At 44.9% G+C, this 17,913-nt stretch overlaps 1 protein-coding gene across 1 annotated transcript in view; it reads right to left on the bottom strand.

The window, feature by feature from the left end:
• The window catches only part of SPAG16 (sperm associated antigen 16), a 2,683,085-nt gene that overhangs the window by 1,063,540 nt on the left and 1,601,632 nt on the right, over positions 1–17,913 (bottom strand). Inside the window, exon 13 of the mRNA XM_069615929.1 lies at positions 2,071–2,197. Coding sequence (XP_069472030.1) covers positions 2,071–2,197 — 127 coding nt within the window. The remainder of the gene's footprint in view (positions 1–2,070; positions 2,198–17,913) is intronic.

Genomic DNA, 17,913 nt, shown 5'->3' with positions numbered 1-17,913 from the left:
ATGAGCTGGCACTGGGCATGTTTGGCCCACTCAGAAATGGCACCTATGTGCTAGTATTAATTGATGAACATTCACGGTTCCCAGAAGCATAGCTGGTGGAGAGCACTGCTGCTAGCTGCGTCATCCCTTTATTAGACCGGATGCTATCAGCATACGGGGTCCCGAGGGTAATCAAATCAGACAATGGCCCGCCTTTTGTCAGCACAGACTTCCAAAACTTTGCCAAATACATGGGTTTTTGATACAGAAAGATTACTCCCAGGTATCCGCAAGCAAACGATATCGTCGAAAGGTTCATGGCCAACATCAAGCGGACACTGCAAATAGCCAACATACTGAACAAGCCGTTCGAACAAGCTCTCTACCAATTCCTGAGGGAGTACCGGCACATGCCTCACAGAACCACGGGGGCGTGTCCCGCGGACTTAATTTTCAGAAGACCAGTCAAGACCAGGTTGCCAGAGTACCCTAGACCAGAGCAGCCAACGTTGCTAGAACAATACGCAAGGCTAAAGGACACTAAAGGAAAAAGGAAAATGAAAGAAAATGCAGACGGGAAAAGACAAGCCCAAGAATCAAATATAACACCGGGGGACATTGTGATCATGAAACAACAGAAAGGGAGAAAGGAGGATGCCACCTTCGCGCCCGAGCTGCTCACAGTGACGTAAAAAAAAGGCAGCATGATCACCGTGGAAGGAGAAAGTCACGGCTCAACGATGCGCAATACGTCCCACTTCAGAGGAATAGCGACCCCCCTAGAACAGGCTTGGAGAAGAAGTGAAGACGAGACAGAAGGAAGATGGCGAGATGAACCCTACATGGGAGACAGCGAGGCATCTGAGACTGAACGGGAAGAGGAGCTCTCACGGCCATTCCCCGCTAACCTGTGCAGACAAGGAAGGCCACAGAGGAGTCGAATAAAACCACAGAGACTCATCGAAGAGATGGGGTAATGGAACCCTCCTGGGTTTCAGTCTAAAAGGGGGGGAGATGTCAGGATGTGCCATAACATCCTGAGCCATAATATACCCCCTCCACATCGTTAAGGGGAGGTCCGCCGTTGTGGCCTCCAGGACACGGGAAGTGACGTTGGGCTAGGGAGGGGGTTGGAGGATAAGGGGCAGTTCGGTTGTAAGTTAAATAAAGAAAGACGTGTTATTTCACACGCCCGTGTCCCGCCTCTCTTTGGCCTGTGCTGCCTATGCGCAAGATATCTCTGCCGGTGTTCCACAGAAGTGAGGCTGCAATAGTTGCCATGCTGACATTCCCTCTGCCTTCTACCAAAGCAGCAATAAAGAGCTCTGCGGTGATCACAGATCAAGCTGCCATACAATCATACATATCACTGAGCTCTGGCTTTCGTACCCTAAACAGTCCCAGAGAAACAGGAAGCGGGAACAGTATCAATTCTACAACGGAAGTCAAGCACTGCATGCATTACGCTTTCTTTGTTATCAACACACGGTACAATTCCAGCCTTTAGCAAAGGCAGAGTGGTCTTTTCTATTTGTTACTTTGAAAAAGAAATACAAAGAAAAGCTTCAAGTATTACCACGTCTTGGGGAGAGGGCTTAAATGCTTTGGATTCCTGTAAAGCCCCAGGCGCGGGAAGCTAATTCACCCCAAAAGGGGGGCTGAATAAATGTGCATAGGTTATCAGCTACAAGCACGCTAATCTACGTTTCGCCTCTGGGGCATTTGTCATTTTGCAATTAAACGTTATGCAAATTCAAGAACAGGGGTGCATTCACACTTCTTGGCCTGTTAGATGGCCAACCTACACCTGCGCAGCGGTAACCAGCATGCTCACTAAATACTTTGCTTCTAGGCAGTATTGCTTATTTTTTTTTCTCCAATTCAGCTGAAACTCAACAGAACTGCCCTCAAGACAGCATGTGGGCAGATTTGTACGTAAAACCAGCCATTTGTGTGAACGCACACACACCAACACACACACACACACGCGTGTGCGCACAAGAGTTGGCTCACTAGTGCTTATTGTGCGGCTGCAAAATGTAAAACTCAGACTTGCCAGTGTCCAAATTCAAGGAGCTAGATCTTCCTTACCTGCCTGGCGTCCCATAGCGAAAGGGTCTTGTCTGCAGAGCTTGTGAGGACTGTGTTGGAATAAGGCAGAAACTCAATGCTGTTGACAGAGTCCATGTGGCCACGCATAATGTACCTGCATCGCTCACTGTGGAGAAGAGCAAGAACAAACATCAGCATATGGTCTGGGTCTTCACATTGCATGGAGTTACGGACATCAACGAGACTTGTCATAGTGGCGCGAGCTGATCAAACAACCAAAGGTGGAACAAGAAGATAACTGCTCTGAAAGCAATCCATGTACAGCCTGAACACATGACCTTACATTGCAGGGGTATATAGGAAGAATGCAAACGCTGAACGTTCTAGAATACCAAGCCTTCAACCAAGTACAGGAGTGGCAGCCATTTTGAACTCGGCTGAGCCCATATGTTCCAATGAGGGTATCCCCTGAAAACCAGCATTTAAATCATTTAGACCATCACAGTAATTTTCTTTAAATGCATACATTTGTATTTGAAGTTTTAAAATAAATGTAGCAATACAGGAAAACTAATCTGACTTTTACCTCAAAGTTTCAGAAATTAAACTGAGACTTATCTTTCAAGAGGTCTCAATTAGTCATGTTAGTACACAATTAAGCAATGTTATTGTTACACAGAAATATAATTACAATACGAGACTAATTTAAACCGGTGGTACATAGGAACAAGAGAGGTGCGAACTCTGATGTTCCAAAAATAGTAAGGTGCAGAACTTGTACCATACAACAGACTGGCAGCAAGAAGTTGTGTCATAAGAAACAAGACAGAACTAATGTCATCAGAGGCAAGCCAAATAGGGGCAGGAATGTCACAAGAGAGGACTGGAGAGTTCACACTGATACAAAAAGACGGATGGAGGGTGGGCGCTGATATTAAAGAGATGGGAAGAGAGTGGTGTGACAAATCCCTTGATGTTGTCCCTTCTTTCCAAGGGGGGGGACACTTCCAATGGAGTCAGGGAGCTGAGGCCATTACCCGATAGTCCCCCTGGGGTTGGTACTCGGCAGGAGGATCCCACGGGAGAAGGGAGGACTAACAAGGGAGAACGAAGTATGTCGACACCCATTCTGCCCTACATTATCCACTATACAACAGAGATAGGGTCCAAGCACACCCATCCTCCAGTCTGCTCTTTTTGCTGGTAGTTACTTCATATGCGATAGACAATACTGTGACTTGGATGAGTGAGAAAAGTATGCGAGTAGATGGCTCCACAGGTACTGACACAAAGAGCAGGATAATGAAGAGCCCTACACGGAACCAAGACAAACATACTAGCTATTCGGGATTCAAGAGATGAATAAACCATAAAAAATGACGAAGGACTTTCCTCAGGGGCAATCCTGCCCCAGAGGAGCATCCAGCTGGGAAACGAGGTGACACCGAGAAGACACGTTACAGAACTGGATGCTAGGAGAACGAAGTTGGCATCCGAAAAGGTGGACAGAAGCCTAAACTCACCTGAAAGCTGAGGAACGTGACCTCTGGTGGCAGGAAGGTATCCAACCAAGTGGTCGAGGTGAGAACTGACGTGCTGGGAGAAACCAGCATGGTGGAGCTGCCGAAAACCGAGTCAATCTTCAGCGCCATGGGGAAGCCAGAGAAGCTTGCCCATGTTGCTGAGGACCGGGAACCCTCGTGGACCAAGCTACAAGGTACATGTAGGGGGGCCAGGAAGGTGCTTAGAACCCATAGAGGGTGTGGTTGCGAGGAAGTGGCAAACTATCTTCCTCATCCCAGTTGGACTGAGCAAAGAAACAAAATGGAGACATACTGGGCTAGAGAGCACCCCGAAGAAACCAGAAGAGAGAGAGGGGTCTGGGACCAGTGTATTGAGAGAATTGTATATGCAAAACAGTGCCTGGTAGGTTAGCGAACCTGGCCTGATTAAGAGACATTATACACCTGAGAAAACGGTCTGGGACCCAACTAATGAGAAGAGAAGACCAGGGGGAGAAAGTTATATCTGCTGGTAAAAGTCAAGAGAAGACCAGAGGAAGAAAGATATATCCTTTGGCAAAAGTCAAGACATCATTGAAACTATTAAAGGAGAGCCTAAGAAAGTCTTGGGCAAGGGAGATATTCCCCCCATCTTTGTTGAACTGTAAAGAAATGCCTGGAGAAGGGAGACTCCCATGCCCCTTTTTGTGGAACTATACAGAAAAGCCTAGTGAATGCCAGGGGGAGGAAGATTTCTCCGATCATTTACAAACTGTCTAAAGTACAATACAGAAGGGGGGAGCCATCCTTCTGGAATCAGGGTGTAACTCATTCTATAGTTTGCTTTTGAGTGTGAGGGACGGAAGACAGTGGACTTTTTGGTTTTGACAGACATTTCTGACATCATCCTTATTTGTATTTGTTGCAGGGAAAACCCTATTAGTTATAGCGACAGATAGGGTTCTTCCTTATTTTTCTGTTAAATAAAAGTTTATTCCATGAAAGATGCCACCTTTGTGTCCTGTCTCTACTTCTGCACCCTTACAGTGGGCACTCCAGGTCCCACAGTCAGGCAGGTTATTGGTGCTGCTATCACAGAGACAGATACAGAGTGGCTCTTGATGTCAAAGAGACCAGTGGGGACCGGGCAAAAATGTTATATTAATGTGACAGGGTCATAGGTATAATTATCAAGGGGGGGGGGGGGGACCCTGCACAGTCTGGGATTGGCAGTCCATCAAGATAACACCAGAACCATACCTCCCCCCGAAGCAGTGTGGGGGAGTTGATAGAGACCTGTGTACCTGGCACCCCTGTCTGCAAAAAGCTGTGTAGGTACATTGGTGCCTCTGCCCTTTTTTCTTTCCTCTTCTTCTTCTTCGTCTTTCTCTCTCTCTCTCTCTCTCTTTCTCTCTCTCCCTCTCTCCCTCTTCCCCTCTTCCCCTCTCTCCCTCTCTCTCGCTCTCTCTCTCTCTCTCTCTCTCTCTCTCTCTCTCTCTCTCTTTCTCTTTCTCTCTCGACAGCTGCAACAATCAGAAAGCACCTTGGACTACAAATGCCCTAATGTACCTGAGTCCAACTAAAAAGACCTGGCCTGGAACAGGTGGCATGAACTGGTTACCCAAATGGGAATGCAATAGGCTTCCCCATTCGGGAGCGAAATGGGAGGAGAAACCCCTCCCTCATACACATTGCGCAGGCCAGCTACTGGGGAGCAGCAGCGAACCGCAGTGGAGGGCAGGAACAAATAGAGAGCATCACAGTAGGGGAGACAATGGAACACTTCAAACATTTTATGAACAATAGCTTCCTTGATCCAGGAGGGAAACAAACAGCAAAAGATGCTGGAGACTGCATGGCAAGCTGGAAGGAAATGGAGACAGAAAGACGCTGTGGGGGCACAGGGCCCCATGATGAATTCTTGCGAAAACTGAAGCCCACAACGGAGGAGATGGGAGGGGCTATGAGTAGCTTAGCTAGAGATTGTCCCAAGGAAGCAGGTGACTCAAGCATTCAATGGTAGCAGAGGGTACCATTTAGACAGGATTGGTAGGGCTATAAAAAGCCAGCAGAATCAGTTGTCAGTGAGATGTGTTTGGGTGAGGTTGAAAGAAGACTAAGAGACCAGTGAGGAGTGTGTGGCAGGTGGAAGAGGACTTGGTGGAGAGATACTGTTTGCTTGGAGAGAGTGAAGGTAAGGTTGGCATTGAGGAAGTGGTACCAATTTTTGTTGTATGCTTGGAGTGAGTGAGAGAGTGATTGAAGATAATGTTTGAGGGAATGCAGGACAGGGTTGAAAGTAGAAGAGGGAGAGAGAGAGAAGTGGGAGGCAGGATGGTGGAGGAGAGTAGAGTTAGTTGTAGGGGGAAATGAAGGGCAGAAGAGTAGAGGCACTGATAGTGTAGGGGAGTGAAATCAGCAGGGGAGTGGGTAAGACCAGGAGGAGATGCAGAGTTGAGACGGGAGAAAAGAGAGAGAAGATCAGAAGGTGAAATTTGTAAAGAGAGGTAGCGAGAGAAAGAGGAGAGAGACTGGGGACAGAGAGGACAAAGTTAAGAGACAGTCATCCAGAGCAAGGACATCAGAGCAATCAAATTAACCCGGTATGTCACTTAGGAAGTCCCTGGGGCGTTAGAGAAGGCTACAGCTTGTACCTCTCAATATCATAGGTCTATCCTACACTGTAGGGGTCACCTAGCTACATTAGGAAATATGTGCTGTCACCAGACCTGTGTGAGCAGTGAGTTTCAGCAGGGCTTTGGGAGCCCCCACTCCCTTCTAGGACAAGGAATTGGCTCTAAGTACCACCCCCAGTCTTGGACACTCAATTGGCTTGTTATACACATTTTTATAATAAAAGTGGAACATCTATTCCTTTCGTCCCGTGACTTATTGAGAATAGTGTAGCAATAAGGACAGTCTTCTGACGTCATAGGTGACATACAGGGGTATGTGCTGTCACAAGATGTACACTGTGAATATAACCCAATGTTCCAATGTGATCATTGATCTATCATAATTTTAAGGCACCCTCAATTGCCCATCTGTCTGCTTTGTGATCACTTCTCAATGCACCCCTAAGTAGGAAGATGTGCATTTCATCAAACCCCGCCCCCCCCCAGGGCTGTAAACTAGCTGCCACATCTACACACCTTCTTTTCTGTGATGCCAAACAGTAATTGGCCAGCATGTTGGCAAGCTAGCATCGAGAAGAAGAAACCTCTGCTGCCCTTGCTGTACTCTACCCGCTCACAAGCTTTAAGGTAGCTTCATGCTAGCACCTCGAGATGGATTACTCCACACTGGGGGCTACACAAAGTTACTCTGATTTCTGTCTTGGAAAATGCTGGATCCGTGTACACAGCCACACGGAGAGTCGTCACTCTGAAAACATGTAATGTACACCTATTCAATAAGGTCTGAGCTAGGTGGCTGTACTTTCTCAAACAGCAGCTGATTCAGTTCCCCAAATAAAGGCGAGGCCGGGGAAAACTATGCTCACTCCGAATCCAAATGGACACCCTCAACAGGCAGCTTCCATTCTCTAGCCTTCTACGGTTGGATTAGATTTCCCACAATGAAATGACAACAAAACATAGACTTGGGCAACAGCGGTAATATTGCAATCAGTAGTATTTGATGTGTTCACTGATCTATGGTAGACTCTTCAGAAAAACAAATGGCATCTTGGCCCTGGGCTCTGCTAAGCCTCCTCTCAGGCTTCACTTCACACTTGATGGGATTGGCTGGAACACCCAGCAGAGTGGCTGCCGGCTCTTGCCAAGGTCTGCATCCCTCCATCTCACAGCCCAGTTGATCACACCGGTAGCGCGGCATGCCAGCATCTTATTTTGCAGTGAATCCAGAAGGCAGAAAATGTATTTGTGCTTGAAATGGGATCCTTCAATGCGGGTGGACAACAGTGCTGTTCCTAACAAGGGACAATGAAAAGCCCTTTCTTGTACACACCCCGGGGTCTCACTTGAATCATGTTTGTTGTTAGGTGCCATTGGTTTTTAGCCGACAACCTCTGCTGGAGCATAGCAGACTATTGGTGAAATTAACATTGTGAAAGGGATCAAAATTGCTGAAAGCAATTTATCTCTTGCTTGTACCCTACAAGAACCAGGATAACTTGACACCAAATGTTACAAGGCGCAAACTGGGGCCATGTACATATAACCAATATGACATCAACTCTGATTGTTTTGGAAGATGTATAGCCCAGAACATACGTAGATTAAAAAAAAAAAGTGGATCATAATGGTTCATATATGATTTGCACCTGGGAAAAGGCGGTCAGACAATCAGAGCAGATGGAAACTGACAGTGTCCACCCATGTTATCCCAGCCATCCGCACCCCTTCCCCAGGTAGACCTCAACTGACCGGCCCATCTACAGTCCCTCCCCCCTAGCTCCCCTCAACACCACCCTAAACCCCATGACATCACACACCCTCACCCGCTGAGCCTGACAATTATCTCCTGGCGTGGGGCTTCCACGCCTTGTCACTCACCATCCACGCCGACCCACCATGGAAATCGAAAAGGGATGCTGTCCCTTCTCCATTTACTATGGTGGCAGCCGCCATCTTTGTCTAATGTTACTAGAATAACACACAGTTACACAAACAGATAAAAGGCTCTATGAGTTGGCAATCATGTAACCATTAGGATTCTGCCTTGATAGATCATGAGTTCAATTATGATATGCCAGAGCTGCAACTGCCACAGCCACTATAGGTCAGGGGCATGACCTTCATATGCCAGTGGCCCCTTACATGGTCGGTTACTGTTATCTCTTGCCTGTTAGAGCCTAACATGTCAGATGAAGCAAACATATGCTACATGCTGGCTCATGCGCTCAGGTGCTCCCTTAATATGCCCCGTGCCTCCACATATACCCAGCCCTTGCCATATTATGCCAGTTATGTCGCATGCCACGTGTATTCATCCTATTTCACATGCAGCCTCACATGTACGGTTGCTGCTACCATACGTCTGGTGAAGCCTCTGATGGAAAAGTACTGCCATCTTTTGCCATATGAAGCCGTATATCGTAGGTACCGCACATGTTTATTTACAAGCTAGTGCAGCATCGAAATTCCCAAATACGTCAATCTTGTGTCAGATAAAGGCACGTATGCCATGTATCAATGCAAGGTACAGGCTCATGTGCCCAAGTGCTTCCATCAAATGCCAAATAATGTCTTAAATACCCAAGCATTGGTAACTACCAGACAAAGGCGTCTGTGGCAGGTAAAGTCATCAGAGAACAGACACAGTCTCAAATCCACCCATGTTGCCATCCGCAGCCAACTTCACCCTCTAATGCGTTGCGCCAAAGGGCCTTCCATGCAAACCCATACGAAGCAAAGTCAGATTTAGGACAGAAGTCTCCATAGGCTGTCATGACAAAATGGCCATGGAGTGGGGTCATGAAAGGTGTGTAAGGGTATGAGTTTGGGGTGGGCAGAGTTTGGGGTCTTGGACATGTAAGTGCAATTTAGGCGAACATGTTTCAGCGTATTTGCTTTTACAGCACACACTGAACCAATCACGTCTACGTGCCTGCAGTTTTAACAGCAAATACAAATGTATCAGACAATCAAGTATATAAAATACTATTGCAAAAATGATGAATCGGAGTACCTATCAAAAAAAAGTTTGAAGAGCGGTGGAATTAACTTAAAGAGGTAGCCAATATGGAGCGGAATATTCTTGCACAATGTGACATGGTAAAATATGACAAGATCTCAGGTGGCTTCGATGCATTTGTGCCAGTAATATGGAAAAAAATACAAGAAATAAATGCATATGAATATTAACCCACAATGCATGTAAAAATGTAGCGCCGTCATACTTTGGGGTCTGGGCTCTACCAAAAATGAAATAAATCAATAACAATGCGTTCAGTGCGCAGATGCGTCAGACTTCTGACGCAACAAAGATGGGTTTGATGAATCGGTCTTTGCGGAATCGGAGCAGATCCCATGCCACATCTCTCGTCACGTCATCTTAAGCGAAAGCCCGTGGAGTAGCATGCATGCTCCAATGATATTAATATGATCTTGCTGTCTCTGTGAAGATTGCCAATAAAGCTTTAGCAATTGTATTGCACTAGGTCGAACAGTTGCTACACCCAACATAATGGTGCTCAGCTTATCAACCTATGAACGATGGTTGGCAAAGCAGACCTATTGATTTCTTCAATAAATGTTTATAAGTGCTTCTTACCACTGGCAATAACATGATTTTCACCCAATTTAATGGTGCTCCAACGTTTGAATTTGAATGGTGAAAAGCTGAGATGTACCTACCATTGTCCTGTACACTACTTTTGTGGCACAGAGCAAAGAAGCGCAAGCTCTACTGGCTGCGGTAGGTAGATGCCCAACAGGCTAGATTGAGGTTGGATCTATTGCCGATTTTGAAAGTTGGGAGATGTGTATTTGATAAGTATTTGCACACAATAATAAAAAAGTTGCTTTTTTTATCCTTTCTACACACTCACCTTGTAGGAAAAGAAGGTAATGTTTTCCATTTACAATAGTACTCAGAGACAAGTAAATGCGTTGCGCAGTATCTCAAATAGAGGTGGATATGTGAAAAAAACATACTGCCAATGCAAAAATCTCTCTCTCTCTCACACACACACACACTGTTCAAAGAATGTATTAGATCACACTCTGAGCAAAAATACCCCCCCTCTCCATAACTCGTTCACCCCATTCACTAATGCAGGATCATTCTTTTCACCCTCTTTTGAGACTACACATGTTGATATGCATGCAATTGTAGAAAATGACCAAAATGATCAGACAGTTGTAAGACAGTGTTGCTTTGAAATTACCTTTGGGTCTAACCAAACTGTATACTAAGTGTGACGAATCGGGGGAGTTCATCACTTCTCCCCGGGTGGGGAGGGGCCTGTGAGGCTAGGGAGTCGGGCCCACTCCGCAACACCATCCCCTTACGGGGCGAGGCAAGAGGGACCTCACCGGGTGAGACTCCCCTTTTGGCGAGAAGGACTCCCATTCCTGTGAGGAACTACATATAGCTGTGCACACATGGGATGCTCTACAATACCAGCAACGTTTAAATACAAAGACTGGGATGAAGAAACACATAATAGATTACCTTATATTATGGAAAGAAAACATGTCCCTTTAAATCCAAATATCCATTCCACTGGGACGAGTACATTGATTAGGGTACACTCGAGAAACCACAGAGAGAGATATGAAAGAGAAGAGAGGAATGCATACGCAGGCCTGCAGAAGGCCTGGGAAGGCCTCCAATCTTTGTAACACCTGGAGAGGACAAAAAGCCAACTGAGATGGACAGGGTAGCAAAGGTGCAGCAGGAATAGAGTCTGTGTCCTCCTGACTCGCACACATTAGTCAGTGCAAAACAAATATCCTTTAATCTCCACCTATTTGCCTTTTTCCAGCCTCGGGCTCCACTGTCAACTTTGCACATTCCCCCTTTCAATGGGGTTGAATTAGCTCCAATCTCTCTGCTTTCTCACCACATATCCTCTATTCCTGCTGCACCATTGCTACTCTGTCCTTCTCAGTTTCCTTCCCTTACTGCCCCAACAGAATCTCCCTCAACGCCCAGAACACCCACACTCCCATTCTCCAAAAACCCTTCAACAAAAATAAATGTTTTTTTTTCTAAGGTGCTTCTTTGCAGTGAAACTAGTTTCTGTTACACTGTAATGCTGTCAGCAATTGGCCCTAAAGCACTGACAAGCCCTGAGGTTGCAAAGGCGCTACCAGGGACCTCAAAAGGAAAGGCAAGGGTAGCAGATGCCAGGCCACATCCCATCTGCACAAGACCACGAGAAACCCCACACATGTCTCAGAATCAAAGGTGAGGTGCAGCTTGGATCTCAAGGCAATGCAGGCTTGGCACCCAAGTCTGTGCTTATTCGTCCCACTTGGGAATGAAGATTGATGCCTGGAAGGGAAATCAAGTTTGATTTGCATATTTTCTTGCCCCTCCTTTAATGGCACGGAAGGCTGAAAAACAACAGTCTGGAGGGTTGGCCAGAGGTTAGGATTAATTCAAAAACTTCCAAACATCAACCTTCCGTTTTTACACGCACTGGAAGCACGGTTTCCTTTGCTGATGCTATTTTCTCTCCAATTATTTAGTCACTGATTGAGATTGTACACTTTCTTATGTTAGCCCATAGTACTGCATAAACTCACTGAATTAAATGTACCAAGCCACCATTTTACAAAACTTTCTCAATGGCAGTTAATTAATTTTGCCAAGAACAGCTTGAGTTGCCTAGCAGCAATTTGTGCAAATAGTTTGCATTCAGTATAGAGAACCGAGTCTGTCATTTGTTAATTTCAAGTGGGTAAAGATCGCTCTTAATTAGTAGGTAATCCATTGAGTATAAAGAAGGCATGAAAGGAGTGGGAATGGATTGCACAGTTTATAAAACAAGAGGATACACATTGCATTCAACTTTCCACTTGATCGGCCAGCCACTTGGAAATGTGCCAACACATCTTTGTCGGTATCCCTGCCCAGTAACAAGACAGCAGTTCTTGAGATTCAGATTGAATCTGTTGCCCACTGGTGAAATCCAATATGCTCAATTTGAAAAAAAGAGGGCCTGGATAACTTCTGCCCCCGTTTTAATTAGATAGGACAGCTAGAAACGCTCCGACATTTACTGGTGGAATGCCCCAACCTGGCTGTAATTAGAACAAGACATTTGGGACGTTTATTTTGTAAACAAAATGAATGCGTAGTCCATGACGATCTATGGCATTGCATGTCTGCAGGATAGGAACTATTTTTAACATATGTAGTTGTTTGCATGCTTGATGAACTGAATTTGGTTACTTAAATGGTGATAGCTTTGATTCTTGTTTATTTTTTTATTTTTCTTTCTTTGACTTCATAATTATGTATGATATATTAAGGCTCATGAGATATATATTACACGGCCACGTTAGTGGCCATGTAGTTATGGTTAAGTTGCTAAACCCATTGGAAGCACACTTTTTGGGCAGCTTATAACTTCGCTCACCCTGGACGAATCCACACCAAACTTTGAGAAAAAAGAATATGGCCCACTCTGATTTCTTTTTGCAAAGTTTGGTGAGGTTTGGTCCGGGAGGGGTAAAGTTATGGGGGGGGCCCAAAATTTCTTTTTTTCCCCATAGACTGAATGGGGAAAAATGTTTGCTCACGCCTAGAGCCCAAACCACTGGATGGATCTTCACCAAATTAGCGGCAGGAGCAGCGGCTTCGTACCGAAAGTGTGCTTTTGTAAATTTGGTGAAAATCTGTCTGGTAGTTTTTTTTCAAACGTAGGTCACAAAAAATTAGTGATATCTATGTCCGTTCCGCGGACGTACTTCCCTGTTTGCTCCGCGGACAGGACACCGATTGGCTAATCGGCTTGCTTCATGTCTGCGGACATGTGACGTGACCGTTGATTGGCTGGGATGAAGCTTGAGGTGCGTCGGATTGTTTTGATGCGCCCGCCATCTTGGATCCATGTTTGGTGTCCGCGGACATCACTGTAAAAACATATTTAAAAAACACAACATTGCACTTTTCAAATTTATCAAATAATCTCTGGGGAGGTGAGGGGTGATGAGGATGGGATGGGATGTGGCTGCAAGAAGCAAAAAAACAGGTGTTTTTTTGTCGTGAAAGTCCAAACAGTTAGGAGGTTTGTGAACAGTCCTGTGTAGGAACGGAAGAAGTGGTTGATTCCATCTTCGCCTCCACACAAAGCACTTGAGAAGATTATGTTTGATAAAGCTCACAAGAGATCTGACGGGACTCACAGCATTTTGTCACACGGTAGATTTGGAGGTGTTCCACAATATGTGCCTAAAGTACAGGCCAAAGAGATTGCATTTCGGCATTCAAGGGACGGAGATGTATAATCATGGAATTGCGTGTGATTTTTCCGAGTACACATACATTGTCAGAAAACATTGCCAGCGTGCCCTGTCCACCTAAAAGAGAGCTCGTGGAACAGTTTAAATCTAGGTACAAATGATTACCATCTGTTTTTCTGATCAACAATGTTTTTAAGAAGTGTCCAAATAAAGCATCCAATTTATATGTTAAAATGTATCCTCTTTGTTAATTTTTTTTTCAACTATTCCACTTTTTACAATTGTTTTATTGTTTTGCAATCCCACAAAAGGGATGAGACCTAGGCTACATAAGTGAAGGAGTCCGTCACCTAAGCATAGATGGGGCTACTGCTAGAAACATTTAAACTCTTTTTTTGCGTACCCTTTACTTCAATGTTGGAGTAGGGCGCATTCTGTCATTGCCAAGTTTGCCTACCCCTTAGCAGCACCACGATCATTGAGCAAGGGCAGCCTGACATTTTTACTACTGTGCACGTGCACAGGGCCGGTCTTAGACCAGATTGCACCCCAGGCAGGAAGCATCATTGGCTCCCCCCCAAAATATTGGCAGAGGTGCTAACTTCAGGGACGATGGGGAGGGGCAAACCTACTTGTGTGGGGGCATCTACCTTCTTTACACATTCTAATGAGACTATTATAGTGCAGCTTCAATGTTACAATCAGTTATATCTCTCTTTCACTTATAAAACCACTCAGAAACCACACACTTAAGCTCCGTTGTGAAAATGAACGGCCTCCTGCCCCTATACTTACACTCCCCTGACATGCAAGAATGAACACCTATCTGATTTCAATTGCCTAAAGATGTATGCATACCATTGCAGGTGCTAACAATAAAATGTTTTACATTGCCAAATGCCGGTCATTTGTTAAATGTGTTGCTGCCACCACCATTTATTTTCTGTTCCTTGCCCTTCTACGGCTCTGTTCGTCTTACCAAACATGATGAACGGAAGAGGTGTAATCGCTGGAGTCTGAAATGTCTTACTAAGATAAGGGGAGGGGGTCATGGGGTTTGATGTGTTTTGCTTAAGATTCCAGCTCTCATATCTGTATCACTGAAGCTGATCATGGGTATTTGGCTGGGCTCTGCTTGATTCACTCAAGGTGAGGGGTTGGGTGCACAAGGGTGGGTGGGTGGTCATTCTAACCGGTGGCTGTGCCCACCATTTATCCACACCCTCTCATTTGTGTCTGATCTGGTGCTTCTTCATTGCCTGTGTGTGCCTCGGCATGTGACTGGGTGCAACACAATGATGGGTGCAGCTTTGTGACTGTGTGTGTCCTGTGCAGTCTCTTAGCAAAACCAAGCAGCATGGGGAAGCCTGGTTTGGGGCACATCTAAGACAGATTGCAGAGTGCTAGAGAAGCAAGGAAGACCCAAAAATATATAAACGCATGTGGGTGCTGTATCACTTCTCTGTACAGTGCTTTTAGCCTGCAACCTTCACTCATCTTCAAGTTGATTGCATGATTTCAGTGACAACACAGATGGCGAGGCAGAAACGTAAATGGTGGACTTTACAGAGTAATACTACATTTCAAATGCCTATTCCTCTATATTGTTTATATTGGTTGCCCAATATTTATTAATATTAAATAGAAGCAATTTCAAGTTATTTTACACTCTTAATTAAAACGCTTGATGTTTATAAATTGATGTGCTTGTGCTACACCCAGAGCGCGGCAAAGAAAGGGCTATTCATGTCTGTGTTAAAATGTAATTAAAATAATAATGGAGTCATACTGGCGCCCCCTAGAGCCTGGCACCTCAGGCAGCCACCTGCACTGCCTGATGCAAAGACCGGCCCTGCACGTGCATCAGAATTAGAGTTCTCATGCACGCGGTGAGGCAAGTTGTTGCAAACTAAGAATGTATTTTGATTCTGAGTGAAGGTCACCAGCTTTGAATTTTTGCTTGCAGCATAAGGAAGCCCACGCATCGGACACACAGTATAAGGTTCAATTGTTTTTTGACCTTGAGAGAAAGGGACCATTCTGAAAGGAATTGAATGAAAGGAGGGTTGTAATAATGTAAGATATGATAAGGTTATGCATTCCAAAACTGGACTAAGGAACATGTAAATTCAGTTTATGAAAAATCATTGGTGCGAACGGAGTCTGCCTTACGGTCTGAGTTACGCCAAGAGAATGGAAATGGCGAATATAATGTAAGTTTGATTTTCAACGATTTTATACCCGAACGAGCATCAACGTATCATTATCTGACCATTATTTCTGGGTTATATTCTACTTGTTTGTTCTGTGTGGCATATTGCAATGAAATGCAAGTATAACCGTTGTGTGTAATGTTCTTTCTACTGCCCAGATGGGCGGGGCGGGATTGAGATGCATGTAGACCACTACTTAGTTCTCCCAGGTTCAATGCTAATATTTCATTAAAATGCCATCTATGAGCACTTAGAATTGTATTGTCAGCTTCCGTATCCCGTTTAGAGTTGATCATACTACATAGCGAAGACCTCGGAAGCAAATTGTGTACTACTTTCCACGTTTTTTTCTCTCTGTTGACATTGGTTCATGTCTGTGCTAATCGTTACTTTAAACTCTATGCCTAATTAATAAGTCAATAGATAAATTGTAATAAAGATCGGCTAGTGAGATACATTTCTATTATGTTTTTGAAACAGGTACATCCAGCCATTCTGCGATTGTCATAGATTCCAGGTGCCAACTGACGGGGTCTTTAACCGGCAGCTGCAGATACTTGTGAACAACTGGATATATTTGACTATTTTTTGGGATGATCGCCAAGGGCCCATATGCCCTTACGCTGTACTAGCGATTAGGAGCAACATAACATCTGTTACGGTGGTCTAGCCACAAGTTGATGCAGAAGCCATGGAATCACTGTGTGACCCAAGTGCTTCTTTTTCCCAAAACGAATACCTTGTGTACTCAAAAAGAACAATGTATGACTCACGATAAACATTTACGGATCGCGAGCGAAGAAACAAATTTCCAATTTGATTGATTATGGAAATAGCCGGATGTTCTCAGAGTGTTCATTGTGAAATAAAAGTACTTTACAAATTGTACAGTCTTGTTGTTTCCTTTTAAAGTACGGTTTAATATTACGAATTGTGACGTGCTGTGTTGTGAGACGATTTGTGTTGATTTTCGGGTTCTGTGTCACGTCATATAGGTGATGACTGGGCGCGTTTGGCTACGCTCCCCAGGAACGTCACTGAGAAAGGCAGAGAATATCACTAGGTTTGTTGATGTGAGGCTCAGGGGCGGGGAATATGATTTAGTGACATCAGGGCAGTTCACCTTAGGCCAATGCAGCAACGGATGAGATTAGCACAAGATGGCCGCGCCCTGCTGCCTTATTTCGCATATGTACAAAAGAGGAAAACTAAGGTAAGGTACATTGGAAATGTTTGTGCGATCGATCAACGTATGTATAAAAATACATGCCCGAACCCTCTGGACAATAATATTTTCTGAGCGTTGCACTTGTCAAATTTATCAAATAATCTCTGAGGAGGAGGTGAGGGGTGATGAGGATGGGATGGGATATTTCTGACCTGATTCCGAATGAGTTTACAAAGTTTGGTGGGATTCTGTCATGAGGGGGCAAAATTAGAGGGGGGTCCCAAAATATTGTAAAGGCTTATACATGTGGTGCCATTTGACCAATCTACACAAAGGTTTGAAAAAAGATTATAGATCTAGATATAGATGTTTTCATAAAGTCTGACTGGATTTTGTCAAGTGTGGACTAAGTTATATGACGATTATATGTGCATATATTTGACACTTTTGAAAAAATAAAACATGGGTGGATTTCCAGCAAACTTGCGTAAGGAGCATTGGCAAGGACCTACAAGCATGGTTTTGCAAATGTGCCAGTGTTTTATTATTTGACAAGTGTCATAATGTAGCTACAAAAAATAGCGGTATACCTTTAGTGACTGAGGGGTAGCCTGTGGCCATGGGCAGTGGCCAGATTGTCCGGGTCATGGAATAAGGCCATGATCCGGACAATCTGGCTTCTGGCCATGGCCACAAAGGACAAAACATAGGATTAAAGTGGCCGAGTCCACCTGGGACTGGCTTTGTGGTAAAGTTATTCGAAATTAGGATAGATCTGAAAGGGAAGAAAAATGTGCTTGTGGTAATATGGTCATAGAGTTGTCTTTCTGTCTTCTGCAGGCTGATATGGAAAGCGAAGAGGGCCCTGTATGGAACCCTCTCCTTCCCTTTCCATGGTGGCCATCTTGAAAAAAGATTTTCCTTCCTACACGATGTAGGAAGAGAAATCCTCTTTTTTAGCACCCTAGGTTCCCACTTTGGGAACCTAGGTTGCTAATGGCCTTCATCCCCCATTTCAGGGGCTGGAATGGGGGGGATAATGGTCCAGAGACCTCGTTATCCACCCTTGCTTTGCTTGGGCTGATAACTTGGGCTGCTGGGCCGGTATCCACCATTCC

Source organism: Ambystoma mexicanum, chromosome 9 (assembly GCF_040938575.1).
Source record: "Ambystoma mexicanum isolate Mex_15411 chromosome 9, UKY_AmexF1_1, whole genome shotgun sequence".
Lineage (NCBI taxonomy): Eukaryota > Metazoa > Chordata > Amphibia > Caudata > Ambystomatidae > Ambystoma > Ambystoma mexicanum.
This window is presented reverse-complemented; position numbering and strand designations above follow the sequence as displayed.